Raw genomic sequence first — 20,681 nt, 5'->3', positions numbered from 1 at the left:
TTCATTTCCAAGATAGAAAGCAATGTGATTATTAGATCTCATTTCCATCTTATCGTCGGATTTTATTTCAATCTCATATGCTCTTATCAGTTCTATTATGCTATCCAAAATTGCCCTCTCCACCTCCCAGCCCCCACTCTGAGAAAATAAGCCATTTGATTCAGATGCTTTTGTTTCAGGAGACGGGGTAGGGAAGAACTTGCCATGTCTTCTGACTCAAACTCACTATACCAGCAAAACCGCCTCTGTGCTGAGTGGAATCCATGGAACATTTTTTTAATTTAGTAAAAAGATAAAAAACAAAAAACAAAAAACAGCTCCTGTACATTTAAAGTTAGAAAGCATTGTGTGTTTAAGATATGTGAAAAAGCAGATTTCCCTTTGTTTTTTGTTTTTTGTTTTTTTTGGTGTTTAATTCTTAGATTAAATTAAAATCAAGATGGCTTGAACGCTTGCATTTGGCTAGAACAGGCAACCTCATGGGTCAGCCTGTGATTCAAAGGTCTGTCCTACAAAGGGTAGTAACAGGTAACCACAATATAGAGCAGGTCAAGGCGTATTTAGAACTCCGCTTCACCCCTAGGAGTTAAAAACTTGCAAGTTAGATATGAAAAAATGACTATTTTCTTACATATCCAAATAGCAAGGTTTATATTTTGTTTTGTATTATTAGTAACATTCCATATTGGCAACCGTGTAATTGGTGGCCAGAGGACTGAACATTGATAGAAGCTTTAAGGAAAGCAATTTGTCATTATGCTTCAAGAGCCTAGAAGACATTCATGCTCTTTGACCTAGGGATTCCCCTTAAAGATATGCATTCTAAAGAAATATCAGAGTGGAGACTCTGATCTCCACGAAAATAGTTATCAGGTGATTATTCATGAAAGCAAGCATAAAATTGGAAATAATCCAAGTATCTAACACCAGGGGAAGGTGTAAGTAGATTACAGTTCATTCCATAGAATGAAACGTTACACACACATTAAAATTATGTTTACTTAAAGTAAATAAATAGGGGCGCCCGGGTGGCTCAGTCGGTTAAGTGACTGACTTTGGCTCAGGTCATGATCTCACGGTTCGTGGGTTTGAGCCCTGCGTCCGGCTCTATGCTGACAGCTCAGAATCTGGAGGCTGCTTCAGATTCTGTGTCTCCCCCTCTCTCTCTGCCCCTCCCCACTCATGCTCTGTCTCTCTCTCTCTCTTTCAAAAAATAAACATTAAAAGTTTTTTTTAATAAATAGATAAAATTGTGTCTCTTAGAAGTAGGCTTAGAAAACGCTTACGTCATGTAACTATTATTAAAAGAAAGATACTGATGTATATACACAGAAGCCTTTCATGTTTAAAAAGTGGTGCGGAAAAAGATCAGGAAGATAAACACAGAAATATTGACAGGGAATTCACCTCTTCTTGAGTGAGGAATGGGTCTAGGGTGATGGTTTTCCCCTCTATTCACCCTACTATCTTCCCATACCTCTTAAACTGAACATGTATGTTAACAACAAAAAAAGGGAAAAATCTTTTAAGATATGGCATGGATATTCCACAAGCTATAAGTGTCCTCGTGAATTATTGAGGCCTGAGAGCTTTTCTAGAACTAACAAAAATTACGGTGATAAATATCTGATGGGGGGAACAGGTACACTGATGTATCGCTGGGGGCGCGGTCATTACTTCCCTCTTTCTGGACAACAACCGCACACTATGTAACAAGCAGCAAGAAATCGTTCCTGCGCTTTGACCTAGTCATTCCACTTGGAAATGGGTCCCCAAGGAAATGAACAGGAGGAAAAAGTAGTACGTTCAAAGACAGTCACTGAGGTGCCGTCTGGAGTCATGAAACACTGGAAATGATGTAGATGCCCGACCATAACAATGGCATAGAAATCCTAAAACGGCTGAGTATGTGGATCGTGTCGCTACGCGGAAATGTTTACAAAGGCAGGTGAACGGAAAAGACTGAGACTAGAGATTACACACGCCCTGATTACGACCCTGCAAAAACGCAGAGGGGTGTGTGCAGGACGAAGCCGGGAGGAGAACGTGAAGAAAGATAAACAGAAAAGGATTCGGTGTCCACACTGCTCTGAAAAGTTCGTTTCCTGAATCGCAAAGGCTGCCCTGCCCAGAGCTGGAGCGCTCGCTGGGAGTGCCGCGGGAGAGGTCCCGTGGCCAGACCCGCCGGTCCCGGGGACACTCACTTTCTGTGGATGAGGACGATCGCCGGCGTGATGAGATGGCACTGAAAATCGTTGGCCAGGTACCACGTCCAGCCATTACACTGAAACGAGAGGAGCAGAGGTCACTCACCGGGGCCACTCGCTCACCTGCCTGGGGCTGGGGAGGTGTGGGGGGGTGAGGGGGGGCGGTCCAAGGGAAGAGAAAGGAATTTGGGGCCACAGGATTTCACATACCTCATCTCACTTAATCCTGTAAGGAGCCTAGGTGCTGAGTATTGTTACTGCCAGGTTACAAAAGGGAATGCAGAGCTTTCTCTCTTGAAAAAAAGCAGTAAAAGCTAAGCTCCCAGGGCAGTTGGAGGAACTCAACTCCACCCCGTTACACGAATGTAAGGGACAATTATCATTTTGGTGCCCTCAGAGCCGGTAAGGGTCCCTGTTGTCCTCTCTTCCCTGCTTTGCCGGCCCTCCCCAGCCCCCGGGGAAGGAATGGGCTCATCTAGATTGGAAGCCTGGCTCCAGACGAGCTTGTGCCGGAGAGCCCAGAGTTCCCACGTGTGACGGACGTGCGGTCGTCTGGCCAAAGCCACGTCTTTCCGCGGGCTGTCCGTGTTGGTGTGAAATGAGCCAGTTACCTGCCTCATTCTTCTTCAATGTGACGACGTTCCTGGGGGCAGCTCCCTCCAGGGCTCCGGAGGTAAAAGGCTCCTTGCTCCCTCCAGTCCCCAATCCGGTCCTCGAGAGCCCAGACTTATCCAGCACAAGCGACAGCTTTCCTTGTCCCGGCTAAAGGGAAGTGCCCGAGGTGGGGGATCGGTGAGACCTCCAGGCCAGACGGCCCTCACACGTCCGCTTTCAAGGACCAAGGTGGGCTTGGCCTCAAACAGGTGGCTGGCTCGCGTCCTCGCCACTGATTCCCACGTGGGGCCCAGGCCGGTCCGCACCTGGCACGCACGATTCAATTACCCCTATTTCACTTTCGTTGACTCCGATGTCATCGTGAGGATCCGAGGGCTTCGGGGGAAGCCCCAGCCAGTATAGACAGATGCCGTGGCTCTGTCTGATCTGGCTTGAGACGGAAAAACGACTCACTATGGCGCAGGTGAGGTGCAATGTTCCGTCCCAGTTACAGGCCGTCTGCGTGGAGGTAAGGCAAGTGTCCTTTCTCTGTGGGGTATGACATGGAACCTTGACGGAGCAAGGCTGGCCGCTTCCAGACACGTACCTGCACGGTTGGCCCCTCAGTGCCCACTACCCTGCTCCCTCCCTCTGCTTTTCACGGCAACTGCCCCTGCCAAGGCTGGTTTGGTAACACTCACCCATCCCGAGAGGCTAGTCTCCCTGCCCCCAGCCACCCCCTTCCTATGGCTTCACCGTTACTCCAGAGAAAGTGCCAGAAGAAAGGGCAGCAGACCCAGGCCGGCCCTTGGAAAGTTCACGAACCGTGTGACGTGACACCCCGCGTTGGCCCGTGCCCATCTGCCTGTTCCCAGCCCATGACGCAGGACTCACCGCGTTTGGGACCCACAGGAAATTATTTAGCAACAGCAGATTCGTCCACCACGCTCGCCGGCAGTTATCCACGTGGAACTTGGGCACTTCCCAGACGGGTCCCCAGGGAACAAGAGAGAACAATCCAGCCAGCAAGCACACCGAATACATGTGAAGGGGCTGCAACCTGGCAGGAAAGAGCCAGAAGAGAGAAGGGGACTCTCCACCATGGTTCCATTCAGTCCCCGGGGTGAGCGACAGAGACGCTCTGAAACGGATTGTGCTGGGTGGGCGACCAGCTGCCCACACCTCAAACGTTCCTACGCTCGTGGGTACAAATTCTTGAGCTCCCACCCCGGGGCTCCGGTGCTGCTGAGGCAAACATACGTCAGTCACTGAGCAGGTGGTGATGAACTCGTGATTTGTGAGTTCGAGCCCCGCATCGGGCTCTGTGCTGACGGCTCGGAGCCTGGAGCCTGCTTCTGATTCTGTGTCTCCCTCTCTCTCTGCCTCTCCCCTGCTTGTGCTCTCTCTCTCTCTCTCTTTCTCGCAAAAATAAATAAATAAACATTAAGAAAAAAAAGAAAAGAAATACTCCTGTCAGGGGAAAAGTACCTCTATTTTACCGATGGGGAAATCACGGAAGTTTGGGTGACTTGGCCAAGGTGGCCCAACCACCCAGCGGCACTGAGGTCTGCCACCAGCTCGCATCCTTCCCCCTGTGGCCGCCCTGGATGACAATGCCTTTCCTCGCTCCTTCCCTCTTTTCCTTTCTCCCTCCTTGTTTTCTTTCTCCCTCCCTTCCTTCATACCCTACCTCCTTCCCAGCTACGAAGACGGTGGGGGAAAGGCACAGGTGTCCTTTAGAAACAGAACGCCAGCCCTATCTGCCACCTGCTTTAGACTCTCCAGCAGCCGCATTTGTCAGTCAAAAGAAATAGCCACAATGAAGTCCAATAATACACTTTATGTAGCCCAGCGTATCCCGAATGTTATCGACAGGTAATCGCTATAAAAAAAAAACTAGCGAGCAGTTTTCCATCCTTCCTTCTTTGAGTCTTGAGAATCCCGCGTGCATTGTATGCTCACGGCACACCTCAGCGGGCCACAGGTCTGGTGGCCACCTACTGGACATCGCTGGTGCAGAGGTTCGAAGCGAGGCCGTAGCAGGGGGGCGGACGCAATCCCGGCACGGATTCCGGGTGAGCGACGATCAACAGCCGTCTTTTAAAAGGACATATGTAGAAATTCCCAGTTGAGCACAGGGCCCAGCAGCACCTCCGGGCATCTCAGGCGGGGGTGGGGGGGGAGGGGAGGGTGTCAGGGCCCCCGGGCTGGCTGCGACAGATGGGAAGGGCCGGACTGCTGGAGGTCCACACTCCAGCAGAGTCGTAGGGCAGCACCCAGCTGCCCCGTGGGCGCCGGGACCCAGACCTGTCGGCCTCCGGTGCTCCCCACGCTAATACATCCCTCATAGGCGTGCCTGGCAGACAGGAGGGCTGGGGGCATGCGGGGAGCAGCCTGGAATCACAGATCACGGTCAGAGAGAAAGGGCTGCTGACTGGGCCAAAACGCATCTCCCCAGATCAGCTCAGACAACAGCCACAGAGCCCTGCCTGGGCCCGGGCCCTGTCACATTAGCCATCTGACCGAGCTGTCCTACAGCTGCTCCCCCAGGCCTCGGGCTCCGCCTCCCAAGCCTTCCTTCCCACCATCTGTCGCCTCCCTGGGGAGAGTAAGTCACCCCCCCCCCCCCCCCCCCGCCCTGCTCCCCTCTCAACGGAGTTCGGGTCAGATGCCCTCAGGGGGGAGCACGGTACAGGCTGTGTCCTCCCCAGTTCGGCCTCTGAGTGGGGGGGCCCGTGGGGGCAGGGCAGAGGCTGGGCCTCACCTTGAGGAGCAGAGCTATGGATATGTGGCTTCTAGTTCTGTCGAAATGCTCCTACTGAGAAAATCATGTAACTTCTCTCTTTCCTCTTCTAGGGGGACAGGGTGGGGGGGGGGATGATGATTCCTTAGATTCTTTTAAGGAGCATCATGATTCCTGCCTCCTAAGGGTTTTTGAGAATCAAAGGAGATCAATAGGAAAACAGCCGGCAACATGGAAAGAATCGCATAAATGTAAATTGTTCTTCATTTTTGTCCAAGCTGCTGGGAGATTGAAAGTCTAGGAGGGTTTTCAAAGATTAAAACGTGCAATATTGGCTGTCGTGCCAGGTACAAGAAGCAGGCATTCTCTTAGCCGGTGGGTGGGAAGGGAAAGTGGAAAATGTCCATCCAAATGTGAGATGCACTAAACCACCAGTTCTAGAAATTTACCCCCAAACATGTGCACAAAAGTGTACTGATACTGAATCCTTGTCTAAGATAGCAAAAGTTTGGGATTACCACCACACCCATTAACAGGGGCACGTTAGATTCACGACTGTCCACCCACACAGAGCCATCCCAGGCCACCTTTAAAATCAATGAGATGCCGGGTGCCTGGGTGGCTCAGTCAGTTAAGCATCCAACTCCTGGTTTCATCTCAGGTCATGATCTCACAGTTTGTGGGTCCAAGCCCCATGTCCGGCTCTGTAGTACAGTTTGGAGACCACTGGGGATTCTCTCTGCTCTCCCCTGCCCCTCTCCTACTCACTCTCTCTCAAAATAAATAAATAAACTTTAAAAAAATAAAATCAGTGAGGTGGGTCCTTGCATGCAACAGATTGATATGCCAACATAAAATCATTATGTGAAAAAAGCTACCTATAAAACAGCACGGTTTATAGTATAATCATATTCTTGAGAAAGAAAGAAAGAAAGAAAGAAAGAAAGAAAGAAAGAAAGAAAGAAAAGAAAGAAAGAAAGAAAGAAAGAAAGAAAGAAAGAAAGAAAGAAAGAAAGAAAGAAAGAAAACCCAGGGGCACGGGGGTGGCTCGGTCGGTTAAGTGTCCGACTTCAGCTCAGGTCATGATCTCACGATTTGTGAGTTCGAGCCCCACGTCCCGGCTCTGTGCTGACAGCTTGGAGCCTGGAGCCTGTTTCAGATTCTGTGTCTCCCTCTCTCTTCGACCCTCTCCTGCTCACGCTCTGTCTCTCCCTCTCAAAAATAAATAAACATTAAAAAAAGAAAAAACCCAGTGCCTGTAAGTATGTAAGTACATGGAAAGTATCTGCGAGAATTTACAAGAAACCGTTAACAAAGGTGCCCCGCGGGGGAGTGAGACTGCAGTGGGTACCGTTAATTTTAGCGTATAACCTTCTGTGATAGATATTTTTATCAGTAATGTTTTTATTGTAACAAAAACTCCCGATTTTTTTTTTTTTTTTTTTTTTTGAGAGAGAGAGAGAGAGAGTGCACGTGCATGCAGAGAGAGACCCTAAGCAGGTTCCACACTCAGCACAGAGCTCAGCTCGGGCTCAGTCTCCCGACCATGAGATCATGACCTGAGCCGAAATCAAGAGTCAGAGGCATAACCGACTGAGCCACATAGGTGCCCCCAAACCCCTGATTTTTAACGTGTACCTCCTAGTTGGAATAATCACACAGTCTTTAGGGTCTGAGACATCTACTCTCCTTGTTTCCCGTTACATAATCTTTGTTCCGATTTACCCCGGGAAGCTGGCGTTTTGCACTTTCTTATAGCTGCTGTAGCTCCTGGGTCCCCCCTCCTGCCCCTGTCCTCTTACTGTCTATTCTCAGCGTGATTCTTGGAGAATGTGACTTGGCCCGTGCCACTCCCCTGCTGGAACCCTCCAAAGGCTTCTTGTGCCCCAGTAAAATAGAAGGTCCTTAAAGCAGCATACAGGCCCTCTATGATCCTGGCCACGGGGCCCCGCTCCACCTCTCTGACCTCGTCCCCTCCTGTTCTCCAAGCTGCTCTCTCCACTCCAGTGGGCTCTCTGCGGTCTCTCAAACATGCCAGCCACATTCCCTTCTCAGGACCTTAACACCTGTTCCCCACATGGGCCCTTCTTCCCCCACAGCACTCTCTTTGCTTAGAACATTCTTTTACTTCCTTTGACACAGGTCACTTTCCCTGACTACCCTTCCAGAAGAAGACCCCATCTTGCCTCCTTCTCCAAATAAGCACTTTGTGCCACCTATGGTCCCTGACCTGCTAGAAATGCATTTGTATATTGCAACCTAATGTCGCATATTTATTCATGGATTATCTATCTCTACTCACTGGAACGTAACCTCCGGGCCAGAAGGCACTTGCGTGGTTATTAACTATTGAATCCCCAGGGCTTACAACAGTGCCTGGCACACAGTGGGCCCTCGATAAATACAGAAAGAGGGGCTCCTAGGTGGCTCAGTCGTTTGAGCGCCTTACTCTTGATTTCTGCTCAGGTCATGATCTCACAATTCATGAGTTCAAGCCCCCTGTCAGGCTCTGCACTGACAGTGTGGAGCCTGTTTGGGGTTCTCTCTCTCTCTCTCTCTCTCTCTCTGTCCCTCCCCCCACTTGCATGTGCTTGCATGCACACATACTCTCTCTCCCAAAATAAATAAACAAACGTATAAAAAATACAGAATGAGTGAGTGAACAAATGATCTCATTTCCAGTCCTCTTGGAGATAAGTAGGCAAGTAATTGATCATAACTGAGTAAGAACAGTGGGTTTTGCTGACAAGAACGAGACCATCAAAGAGGCTGGGAGTGTGGCTGCTTTCGCACTGGGTTTCCCTTACGGAGTGAGTTCAAGCTGGCTTGGTGATGTTTCCCCCGATTTTTCAACAAAGTTACGTCCCGGGTTGGACTCTCTCTTCCTGGCTCCAATCTGCCACTTTCTCAGAGCTCCCTCCTCAAGAACATCACCACCATACGCCATGTTGTGCAGATTGGAAATTCTGAGTATCCTTGACTTGACCTCTCTCCGTTCCTACGGCCAATTGTCAGTCCAGATCTGCTATCCTCCCCAAATATTGCAATAGTTTCCTCACGGGGATCCTCACCACCATCTTGACCCATAAGACCTCTCACACACAGACACATATACACACACACACACACACACACACACACACACATACACATTACTGCTTTATCTGCCTGCTAAAACACTTCCTGTCCTTCAGTCCCCAGAACAGGACTTTTCTTCTGAAGTAGATTTCCCAGGCAGAACCCACCATGCCCTGGATTGGATGCCACCATTGGATTCCACGCCCCACCCCCTAACACCGCATCAGCATTTATCACTAAGAACCTGTGGCCTGAATGTCAATCGGTCCCTCTCCTCCAGAAGACCACAGGGCACAACATGCTAAACCCAGGGCCACGCACCCAAAAAAAGGAATAAGGAGTCTGTCAAGCATCCAGGACAAGGGCTAGATTCAATAGAGTTTGGAAGAAGCCACAAAGGCCATGGTGAAAAGAAATCAATAGAGGCCCATTCCGTAGCCCATACTCATTCTTACCCTATTTTCCGGAAAAGTTAAAAGGTGTGAGTGGCGACCACAGTAACAACGACAGCTTCTACTTACGGAAGGCTTACTGTGTGTCACACGTGCCTCTGAGTTCTCAGCGCACATGCTCTCATTTAATCCTTGCAAGAGTCCCGTGGAGTGAGTGCCGTCATTCTTCCCATTTTTTGAGATGAGAAAACTCAAGCCCAGAAAGGGTGAGGCACTGCCTCCAGGTCACATAGCTGGTAGAGGACTGAGCCAGCATGAAAGATTTGACAAACCAGAGTCAGAACTTACCCACTCCATTTTCCTAGCCCACAAGATTGTTGCAACAGCCCCTTCCCGCTCTGTGACAACGAAGCGTGACAAGAGAGGCAACGGCCATAAGTAATGAGAGCCAGCTCTAGCTCAGTCGGCAACAAACCGTGATTTAGAGACTGTACAAAAGGAGGGGTGGGTTCCATGGCCTGAAGTTTCCTCTGCTTCCCAAGCTCCCTGTGTCTTTATGCATCACGGGTTCCATCCTCCGTCCCAGGACTCTATCTCCTCCTGCCCCAACCAACCACCCATTCGTAAGGAGGGCCACGTCCGCCCCCCGTCCCCCTCAGCAGAACCACCATCACCCCAAGCTTCCACCAGCCCCTCTCTTTGCTGTATCTGATTTGATTTTTATCGTCACCATCGGTACTCTTATTTACAGGACACAATTACCACTAGTTCGTACAAGACATACACATTCTCCCGTTGAAGACACGTTCCATGGAAATCGGACAGCACATTTCTGGAAATCTGCTGCCCATCAGCGGAGGAATAAGGAGGTTTCTGCTGGTTTCATATAGTTCAAATTCTATTAGGGCAAATATCATGAAAATTGGCATCTTCCACTGGCAAAAGCTGCTAGACAGCAAAAACCAACTTCATGAAGAAAACGATTTCTCTCAGTTTATTTTGCTTCGAACGTTCCTTCAGAAGAGGGTTAAAGACTAAAAAGCAATACGTTGTTACACAGCAATAATGGATTGAGACATTTTATAAACAGACCTACCTTGCAAGGCGGCTGAGGAAGTATCTGAGGATGACATTAAGGGTTGTTCCTTTGTCCGAATTCTGATGCATCCTTAGAAATGACCTTGCGCTTAGCCAACCACTGAGAGAAAGAGAAGAGCCCCAGGAATTACTTATCAATGATACAATTCATCCGATGATTAATTTGGTTGTCTCCATCAGTAACAGTTTTTTTCTTGCTCGCGCGACAGGCCCACGGCCAGTCGCCTTGACCTCAGTGTCTTCCAAACTAGGGGACCCAGGCTGAAGGAGCGGTCACTGTCTGAAAGGTCACTGGTGACCACGGCAGAGAAAAGAGCATTTTGGAGGGCTTCAAACCGGCAATTAAATGTCCTAGGCCAGAAGCGACATGTTTAAAGCTCTTAGCATCACGGCAACCCCAGGCACCCCTCCTTGGCCAGACCTGGATCCCACCTAACCACAACGGGTCCGGGAAGTTGACTGTTACCAAGTGCCTGGAAGGAAGAGAGCCAGAAATATTTGGTGAACACGCGTTGGCCTTTTGAAACAATAGTGTCAAAGCTTTCCACTTCTGTGGTGCCACACCGTTTTCAAAGTACCTTCACTAACGGTGTCGCTTGTCCTTCTCCAGTCATACCGGCCTACTTTGCAATAAATGTCGATGAGTGAGTGATCGGTAGAAGGGAAGATACTACGATTCCTGCACACCTACTAGGAAATCGAGGCTCAGAGGGTCAGTGGGTTGCCCAAGATTCTCAACCGACACATCCTGACGACAAATTTGTTGCCCAGGATGTTCAGCTAAAGAAACAGGCTACATCTCTGAGTTACAACTTGATGATGAGCGAGTCTGTGAGTGAGCTTCCTGACCTTCCGACGTTTATGCCAATGGGCCTCGTGGGTGTTTCTCTAAGGAACAAATGCATTTCCTATGGCCAAGAAAAAAAAGGCCGTGTGTGTGTTGGAAGGGATCAGGGAGGGTTAGAGAATATCTTGATTCTCTGCCAGCGTGATTTTTTTTTTTTTTTTTTTGAAACGCAGCAAGTTGGATTCACTATAATAGGAATGCAATTTATAGAGACATGTAGAAGGGAGTGTGGAGATGTGGAAGTAGGCCAGCCAATTCCGATTCCGGGCTCCTCTTAATTTCGGGAAAGAATGCATCAGGGTCTCCGTGTGTGGCCATGAAACACCCAGCCATTCAGCGCGGAGAGAGGACAAAGAGAAGGCTGGCAGGGAAACAGGCTGCCAGCAGGAGAACCTGCTGTAGGAAGCTGGGAAGATGCAGAGACCTGACCCCGCCGCGGGGAGCACAATCCCGCAACAGGAATGGGTGAAGTCAGCCAGAGAGGTAGAAGAAGGTTCCCGAGCCGTCACCAGGGATGATCAGAAGTCTGGTTTTGCTACGTAAATGTGTGCGTGACATGGCAGTAAAGACCTGCATTTGGCGTGAAACAAGCATTGTGTTCCCGTTCTCACTCGAACTTTCCTAGCTGGGGGGACTTGGGCAACTGATTTCATCTCTGCACATCAACTTTCTCATCTGTAAACACGAGCATGATGATACTGGCTCCAGCTTCCCGGGTTTAATGGGAGAATCGTCCGGAATAACAGGTTAAAAGCTGTTGGCACGATGGCGGTACTAGGGGTCACTTAGTAAGATTGCCATTGTCCAAATGAAATGTTTCTGTAAAGAGAATCGGTGCATTTCTTTTTTTACGTGTACTCATTTATAAGTAATCTGTACACCCATAGTGGGGCTTGACGTTGTGACCCGCGAGATCAAGGGTCGCACGCTCTTCTGGCTGAGCCAGCCGGGAGCCCCGGTGCGCACTTTTTAAAGTAAACAAAATGGGGGCGCCTGGGTGGCTCGGTCGGTTGAGCGTCCGACTTCGGCTCAGGTCATGATCTCGCGGTCCGTGAGTTCGAGCCCCACGTCGGGCTCTGTGCTGACAGCGTGGAGCCCGGAGCCTGCTTCGGATTCTGTGTCTCCCGCTCTCTCTGCCCCTCCCCCGCTGGCACTCCGTCTCTCTCATTAACATTAACATAATGTTGCATTAAATAAACAATCAATAAATAAACATTAACAAATTAAGAAAGGAAACAAAATGAACGTTGGACGGGAAGGAAACAGGAGTCCTGGCCTCTTAGCTGGGTGAGGCCTGGGGTGGGGCCTGAGAACCTGCATTTCTAACAGCCTTGCTGATGACGCGGGTACAGCCGGACTGGGACCATACTCTGAGAACCACTGATAAAAGGCCCGGCACTCCCCGGGCCCCAGAGCAAGCCAGGGGTCGGATATGTAGTCTTTTTACCAATAAAAGGGTGCAAGGTTGCAGTTTTCTTGGACTTCTGAAATTTCATAGCCTTGGCCTGGGGTTTTGGGGTATCTCAGGGCTGACCCAACGGCGGCTCTGGTGTCTCAGGGGTTCGCACTGATAGTCCAGGCATGACCAGTGGCTTTCCAGGCCCTCATTCTTCCCTCCTGGTGGCAACTCTCCAGCTTGAGTTTTTGGCTTTGATTCCAGCCATGCTGATCTGTCCTTGCCAGCCTCCCTCCCACGGCCTGGGGCTCTGCCAGCCAGTCCCATCTTTTTGGCCTTGTTCTTGCTAGGTCCTCTTGCAGGGAACAGAGTTCTGGACGTTGAGGGCCGACCCCTGGACCGACCTCCCCACCCAGCGGGGGCCTGCCCCAGGTCTCTGCAGTCGGGTTTGCCTGCCTGGTTAGACCCAGCTATGCCCTCCTGGCAAGTCTGGTGCCCAGCGGTTCCCATTTCACCGCAGAAGTGGCCTCTGACCCTCGCCTGTCTGGGCCCCCTTTTGTCACCCTGGCCACCTGGTGACCGGGTCTCAGCTCATTCTGTACCCTCCTTTCTCTGCCTTACCCCCAAGAACCTGTCACACCAGAAGCTGGAGCTAAAACAACTAAGACATGATTTCGACAACTCCTTATTGGGCAGGGGCGGCGGAGGTCCTAGCATCTACCCCTGCCCTGTCCTTGCTTGCGCTCTCCTCCCCGCGAGATCCGGGCCAGCTCTGTGGCCTCCCTGCTGCCCGTAACCCAAGGCCCCCAAGTTCCCATCTCTGGCCTGGACATTTCCACCGAGCTCCCGGCACACGGAGCCCCTGCTGACTGAACACCACTACCTGGGTGTCTGGGTTATCTTCACCGGGTTGGCACCCTTTGATTCCAACAGAAGGCCTGGTTTTCCCGCCAAGACTCTCTTCTGCTCCAGGCTTTCTGCTCAGCGAATGCCAGCCACCCCCCACCCCTCCTCCTCCTCCTCCCACCCCCGCCCTGACACAGACCCCCCACCCACCCCCCCATCTCAGCTCCTGAGCCCAGCCGGAAGTCCTTCTGAAGTCCTCTCTTTCTCGCCCTTCACATCCAATCAACAGGTCCTGACAATTCCACATCTAAAGCCTATCTTGGACATGACCTTCTCACTCTATCCCCCCCACCGGCCATCCCCCCCCACCCCCCCGCCCCCGTCCAGGCCTCATCGTTTCTCATCGGAAGTATAGCAAAGGTCACCTGATAGATCTCCCTGCTTCTATCCCTGCCTGCCTTAGATCTGCCGCGAACACAGGAGCCAGAGTGATCATTTTTTAAAATGTCAGATGATATCGCTTTCAAACGAAAGCAATCCAACCTCTTCCCGTCCCACCAAGACTAAAGTCCAGGCTCCTGAGTCTTGCTACAAGGTCCTCTGTGGTCTGGCCCTGCCCGGCTCACTCCCTCTCTCCCCACCTTCACTATGCTTCCGCCTTCTTTCTGCTCCTTTAACAAGGATCTCTGTCTCTGTCTCTCTCTGTTTCTGTCTCTCTCTCCTTAGCTCTTCGGCACTGGTGGCTCCCTTTGCCTGAGTCTTTCTTATCCAGAATTTTCCCAGGGCCAGCTCCTTCTAGCCACAGTAGTCCCTCATCAGACAAGCCTTTTCCAACAAGTCTACCCGCTCTCTCTCACAACCGCTGTGCTCTTCTTTCCTAGTAGCTATTACTATCAGATTTTGTTCTTGTTTATTTGTTTGCTTATTGCTGGACACACACACACACACACACACACATACACACAGCAATATGCACAACAGCAGACACAACACCACATTACCTGATCAGGAAGAATGTGTCAACCCCAAGATAGAATGGGCCACTCCGAGAATAAAGGTACAGTGGATTTTTAAGCACTCTGCTTTTCCACTCAAGCACATTATCTGCAACAAACATAAAAACAGCTGTCTTTCTGTTTCACAGAAGAAAGTCGTGTGATTTACGTTTTCAAAAAAAGCAAGAGGAGCACCTTCGACTTTCATAGTATGGAGGGGATTTCGGGGTGCCTGGGGGGCTCAGCCAGCGAAGCGTCCCACCTCGGCTCGGGTCGTGATCTCACGATTCGTGAGTTCGAGCCCCGTGTCGGGCTCTGCGCTGACAGCTCAGAGCCTGGAGCCTGCTTCGGATTCTGTGTCTCCCTCTCTCTCTCTGCCCCTTCCCCGCTCACTCTCTGTCTCTCTCTCTCTCTCTCAAAAATAAATAAACATTAAAAAAAAAAAGAGGATTTTGTGTATCCCCACAACTTACTGAAGAGAACACAGATCGGAATAAGAAATGGTGACTGAGGCACCTGACATTATCTGCCACGGAACCACCGTAACTCAGGCTTTGAACTGCTTCCTGTTCTCACGGTGCCCACAGCTCCTGGGGCGGGGGGGGGGGGGGGGGGGCAGCAACATCCCCTTGACCTGGTGCACATCGCCACCCCCCCCCCCCCCCGCCCCGGAGCGGCTCCCGTGCTGCTTCTGGAGCGAGGCAGCAGGCCGAGAAACACAGCTTTAACACCGGTGCATAATATTTATCTGTTTATGCTTGACTATCTTTCCAGGAGAAAAAACATGTTAGTTTCTGGCTTCGTCGAGTAGGACAAGAGGGAATCCGGCTCTTTGGACGACGCATGTGTGATCCTCGGGTGTCGCTGTTCACCTGGTCATCAGGTGCCTGGTTTCCACCCACGAGGAGGGAGAGCAACTACGGGGCATCGGTTTGGGCCCTCCCAAAACTCACTTGTTGGGGGGGGGGGGTCACGGCTACGTGTCTAAAACAGAAGGAAGGCTGCAGCCTCGCGTCCCGGGCCCAACACGATCCCCTCGCGCGAAAGCGGCCCTCTTCCTCGACTGCTCGGAAAGACCCGTGAGTTCTCCTCACCCAAAGACAGCCAGGCAGTCATCTGACTGGTGTGCCCGGATATGATCCAGAGGAGGCTCAGAGCCCGGATGCCATTCAGCGCAGAGCACACGCCCCCCGGCGTCTCTGTGGTCCAGATGGCCGGCACGTTCTTCTGCCACGAAAAGCATTTCAGAGCGTGCTCCGTGGCTCCTAAAAATCCTGGACGAGAGCACAGGTGTTACCGTCCGCCCTGAAGTGCCTACGTTTCCCCAGCTACAAAACGGGAATCAAAGTCCATCTCATAACCTTAGGATTGTCATGAGGAGCAGAGGAGACATCATCACACCTGCCACACTCACTATGTGAAGCCCAATTGCTCTCGTCCCTTCTACGTCCCTTCTTCCGTTTCATGTTTACAAAATTTTGACCGGACTCGTTGGGACGCATTCCAAACAGCCGGACCTGTGAACCAGGAACCTCCAAAGGAAGGCGCAAGCCGCTGCAAGAGACTCACGGTTTCTCTTGGTTGAAGCTTGGTGCTTAAACATTGCAGGCTCAAGAAGTCCCCGCAGAAATGAGACTTATTTACAAATGAGAGCTGGCAGATAACCAGGCTCTGCGAATCTCAAATCAGTTTCTGAAATGGGGGAATGTAATTGTCAAACCTTCGGAGGTCTCGGCCGTAAATAGGGGTTTTTCCATCGGAGTCGCTCTCCCGTGTGCCTGCCTGAAATCACAGAGCTCACCCTCTCCTCTAGGGGCATTTTCACCGACCGGCCCTTGGCACAGCACGGCCAGTCGTGTCCTGCACCCCGAGTCCCGGCTCCCCTCGGCTCCCCAGAAGCCACGTGCCACGAGAGAGAGAGACACACACACAGAACCCGGGCTCTGGCCGGTTCTGCCCTCTCTTCAACCTCTCGGGACCTCTTCCCTCACTTTTAAACTGAGCACCCTTTTTGGCCGGGCTGCGGTGAGCATTTGAGTATATTTGCCAAACATCTGGCCTGACGCCTGCCCACCTTGGCAAGCGAGCCCTGAATGCATTTTGCTATCATTCGATTTTTTTTTTTTTTTGCATCTAAATTCTACTCGTGGCTCCACTTAACTAGTAGCAGCTTGTAACGGTGTCTGAAAATAACCGGTCTGTAGAGAAGACGGCCTCTCTGAGTCCCGTTCACTCGCTGGTAAGTGGAAAGGATAAACCAAGGGGGATGGGGAAGATCAGTTGAAAGGATGCATGTAGGTCAGAGGTTCTCAAAGTAGGGGGTCCCCAGTCCAGCAGCCTCAGTATCGCCCGGGGGGCCTGTTGGAAATGCACGGTCTCAGGCCCCACCCCAGACCCACCGACCCAGAACCTCTGAGGGCCGGGCCCCGCAAAGGTCCTCGTGCTGCGACAAGACCTCCAGGTGCTTCCGGAGTTTGAGAACCAGAGTTTGCGAACCACAAGGTGTCGTGGCGCTTTGAAAGACCTTGTGGCCCCTTTGGATTTTCTCAGCGATTATTACCGTGAGCCCGCTTGAAGCTGACAGACCACACGGTAAGGGCCCTGACTTCCAGGGGCTAAAATCCATAGCCGTTTGCTTCGTGGAAACTTCCTCCAACACGTGCTGGTATTTTTTCTCCTCTAAGTCGGGAAGGGCAGGCTCTTGTAACAGGAAACCTCTCTAAGCAAACGCAATGATTACTTGGAGGATAAAGACCCAGGAATCCGAAATACCCAATTTGGCTCTAAACTTCTAGGAGACACGGCAGTCTTAGGTTGATTTGACTCGCTGGTGAGTGCAAATGTGGACACGGAAAAGATGCTGACCCTAGGGCTCTCTGCATCTCGATTTTTTGTTTCCAAACGTTCAGGATGTGATCGTTTACTCTGATGGTATTAAATCCAAAAAAAAAAGTTACAGCAAGAGAACACGGTCCCCCCACTTCCGCCATTTTGAGGCCACAGTTAAACATAGCTGCTGAAAAAGTGAACATAACCTTCGTGTCCTGATCATAGAGAGTCCTGTCTTGGGCCAAAACCCTAACGTTTCGGTGGCTGGGTCCCGACACCGTATCAGGTGCATCTGCCTTAAAACGCCAGGCTCCGTGGCTTAGTCTTCTACCTAATGACAGGCAGCGGTGAATGTCGGTGACTGTAGGCTCACCCTCAGTCTGACAGCTAGAAGCCCGTGGCAGGTGCCTGGAACCCAGCCGACCTCAGCAAGGTCAGTGTTAGCGAGAGGTCTTGGGCAGTTAAAGCCACTGTCCTTTCCTCCTTCTGGCTTAAGGGCAGCGAATGAGGAAAAAGGCAACGTAGCAGGAGGATGTAAGTTTCCATTACCTCATTTAATTCCTTCAACAAATCCCACTGTATGTCCCAGTTTTACACATGTGGAACCTGAGGTTCTTAGGGGTCAAACAACCCCACCAAGGGCAGAGTTAGAAACCCAGGCAGGATTGAGCGGAGGTCGCTAAGCATGTTCCACGCTCGTGGAACCTTCTCTACATGGCAGCTGGGGAGCCAAGTTCTTGAACAATGTCACATGAGGAGTGACTGAGGGGCTCTGAGACTATGACAGGAGAAGCCATCATAACTGTCCCCAGTATCTGATGAAACAAGAGAGTAAGTAGGAGGGCAAAACAAGGGCCCATCGGTAGAAATGACAGAGCAGGGACTGCTGGGTGGCCCAGTCGGTTAAGCATCCAACTCTTGGTTTTGGCTCAGGTCATGATCTCACGGTTCGTGAGTTCCAGCTCCAAGTCAGGCTTTGCACTGACAGCGTGGAGTCTGCTTAGGATTCTCTCTTTCCCTCTCTCTCTGCCCCTCCCCCCCCCATGATAAATAAACAAACATTAAAAAAATTAAGAAAAGAATTGTTGCTTGGGAGCTGCTTGGGAGCTCATGTTGTTGGGAGCTCGTGGTAGTGTTACCACTAGCTTGTTGCTGGGAGCTCGTGGTAGTGTTACAGCGGTTTTTATTTTTGCCCGAAGATCCAAAGAGGGTCTGATAAAATCATCGCCGTGCCCTCCACAGTGGACATATCCCCCGAAGCTGCTTGATCACACATTCATAATCTTTTGGCCCATTCATTGATATGGTGTCTTATCTTTATCCCCCGAGTTGGAGTAAGGGAAGATCAATGAATCGTGTGCAGGTCCAGGGACTCTGCCAGAAACGATTCCCCATGTGCTAAATCTGTTTGCATGACGATGCGGCCCTTGTTTCAGGGTGTGTGTGTGTGTGTGTGTGTGGTCTTTGTCTTGCCATATGGGCAGGGGGAAATGAAGATAATGCTTTTGATTTTTAGCTGCAACACAACGCAACGTGACCAACTGCTAAGCGCCGTCCAGCTCGCCCTTCCCTAACTGGGTTATTTAGTTCTGGCTCGGATACGCTCAGCCAGGCTTTAACGCGTTGCACACTTACTCCCCTGGCTTCGATGTGGACGTCAATCCTTCACCTCAGTGATGCCAGCAAGGTTCTGCGAGCCATCTGCGTCGCTGTGACACCGAAAATAGACACTGTGGGCATGGAATTGTTTCTTAGAGGATGACTGCGGCGAAACCCAAGCCCTGCTCTGCCCTGGTCACGGGGTAGCACAAAACACACTGGATCATTGTACCCAAGAAAGAAAGCAGCATTTTTAGCGACTCGCCGTAACACTCCGGCAGCAAACAAAGACGGAATTGTGAAGAACAGAGACCCAACCTCCACACTGGCATTTAGAAGCTGCTGGACGTTCCCCAGACCCCAGCACCGTCGGAATTATTTTCCAAATACGGCTCCTCTAAGCCACCTCTAGTGCGCGCTCTTAGTTTATCAAAATGCCTACTTTGTCCTCTGCTCGGGGTTCCTGAGAGTGAGAGGTGGGCCAGGCCACCCGCTCTGTTTCCTGGGTCACTCCTCTGTGTCTCTCTCAGAGGCAGGCTCCCGTCGGTGGCCGGTCGTGCCCGATGTGAGGGTGACTCCCTGTAGTCAGGCCCCCGCCTCCTGGCCGCCACATAGACAGTCCCAGCCAGGGGCAGGAGGAGGCCCAGCGAGGTGAGGCAGCTGCAGGGGGAAGACACATGTGACCAAGCCTTACGTCGCACCAAAGCCACCGTAAGAGGCAGAGAAAACAGCCCAGCGAAAAACCAACCACGCAAGCCCCCAACAAAAATACAGACAAGTATCGAACAGTTTAAAGGGGCGGGAGTGGCTTCGTAAGAATCGATAATGAAGGAAATGATTAATGAAGTAAAAGATTAATGGATTTCACTCGACTCCTTATTATAATTGCTAAAAAAAAAAAAAAAAATCATAAACAGAAACACCCAAACCCTGAGGAGGATACTTGCAGCTGATTGGACTACGAACTCATATCTTTCATGTATATAAGATAGTTTAAAAAATCAGTAAGAACCCAGCTAACCCACATACATGGAAACAGGAGCGAAAAGTATGGATAGCAGATAAACTTGATAGGGGAAAAAAGCCTCCTCGTTACCAAGGTTTTAAGGTAAATTAAACCAGTGTATTGACTCCATCAGATTGGTAGTCGTTTCTACAAAGGTAGCCGGTGATACGGGTGACACCTACGGGGGGTAGTTCAATAAGTGGGGTTTTCAGGAAAGCCCCTCACCAATGATGCCGGCTACGCCCTGGCAATTCCACTTCTGCTAGTTTGTGTGCAGGATGCAAACAAAAAGTAACAGACAGGACGGCTAAGGTGTTTGAGGGAGAAGCCACACCTCGAATAAAAGAAATTAATCTTCAGGGGTCACGTGATAGGAACAGGACAATTTGGGATCAGGATACATTTGTCCGTGACTCTGAAACTCAATCACATTTGGGTGTGGCCAGCCTTCCTCTCGACCACTGCTGAATTTTCTTGTTCAAGGTACGTGGTGATCGTTCAGGGAACACTGGCCAGACATCATTCAAGAATGAAAATGAAATGGCTACGCGTAGGTGGTGAGTGGAAATCGATTACACAGTCCCGACGTATACATCCCGACCAGGTACCTCAGATGCCCATACTCACAGGCACACGGCCACAAAGGTGTCGAGGGGGAACGTTCCAGTAGCACATCTAGCCACGCCCGTGCCAGATGAGGAGGAAGAATTGATTGCAAAGAGAGAGAGAGAAGGGGCCAAAAACGAAGTATTTCTGAATCTGAAAATATCTACCAAGGGAAAGAAAAAAAAAAAAAGAGATTGTATTAGTGATACTTTACTCTGCAACAAATATACTTTTCCAAGAGCTTTCATACCTATTATGTCAAAATAAAACTTTGATATGAAAAAGGGCAGCTGGCTTTCCTATATCTGATTTACAGATGGGGAAAATAGGGCACGAAGATGCTGAGACTCACAGAAGGAAGAACTCAGCCCAGCGCGAAGTGGACCGTAGTCTCTGGAATGCTTAGCCCACCCAGACTCCCGCGGTCCCTCCTAGCACAGCGCTG

At 50.6% G+C, this 20,681-nt stretch overlaps 1 protein-coding gene across 1 annotated transcript in view; it reads right to left on the bottom strand.

The window, feature by feature from the left end:
* The window catches only part of LOC109275662 (O-acyltransferase like protein-like), a 66,044-nt gene that overhangs the window by 18,445 nt on the left and 26,918 nt on the right, over window positions 1–20,681 (bottom strand). The window contains exons 4-10 of the mRNA XM_019463890.2: window positions 20,258–20,399; window positions 19,067–19,284; window positions 15,291–15,470; window positions 14,203–14,305; window positions 10,111–10,212; window positions 3,696–3,861; window positions 2,205–2,284 (exon numbers count right to left, since the gene is read on the bottom strand). Coding sequence (XP_019319435.2) covers window positions 2,205–2,284; window positions 3,696–3,861; window positions 10,111–10,212; window positions 14,203–14,305; window positions 15,291–15,470; window positions 19,067–19,284; window positions 20,258–20,399 — 991 coding nt within the window. The remainder of the gene's footprint in view (window positions 1–2,204; window positions 2,285–3,695; window positions 3,862–10,110; window positions 10,213–14,202; window positions 14,306–15,290; window positions 15,471–19,066; window positions 19,285–20,257; window positions 20,400–20,681) is intronic.

Source organism: Panthera pardus, unplaced genomic scaffold (genome assembly GCF_024362965.1).
Source record: "Panthera pardus isolate Hobbes unplaced genomic scaffold, ASM2436296v1 HiC_scaffold_15, whole genome shotgun sequence".
NCBI classification, from domain to species: domain Eukaryota; kingdom Metazoa; phylum Chordata; class Mammalia; order Carnivora; family Felidae; genus Panthera; species Panthera pardus.
The sequence above is the reverse complement of the archived record's forward strand: the minus strand, read 5'-3'. Positions and strand labels throughout refer to the sequence as shown.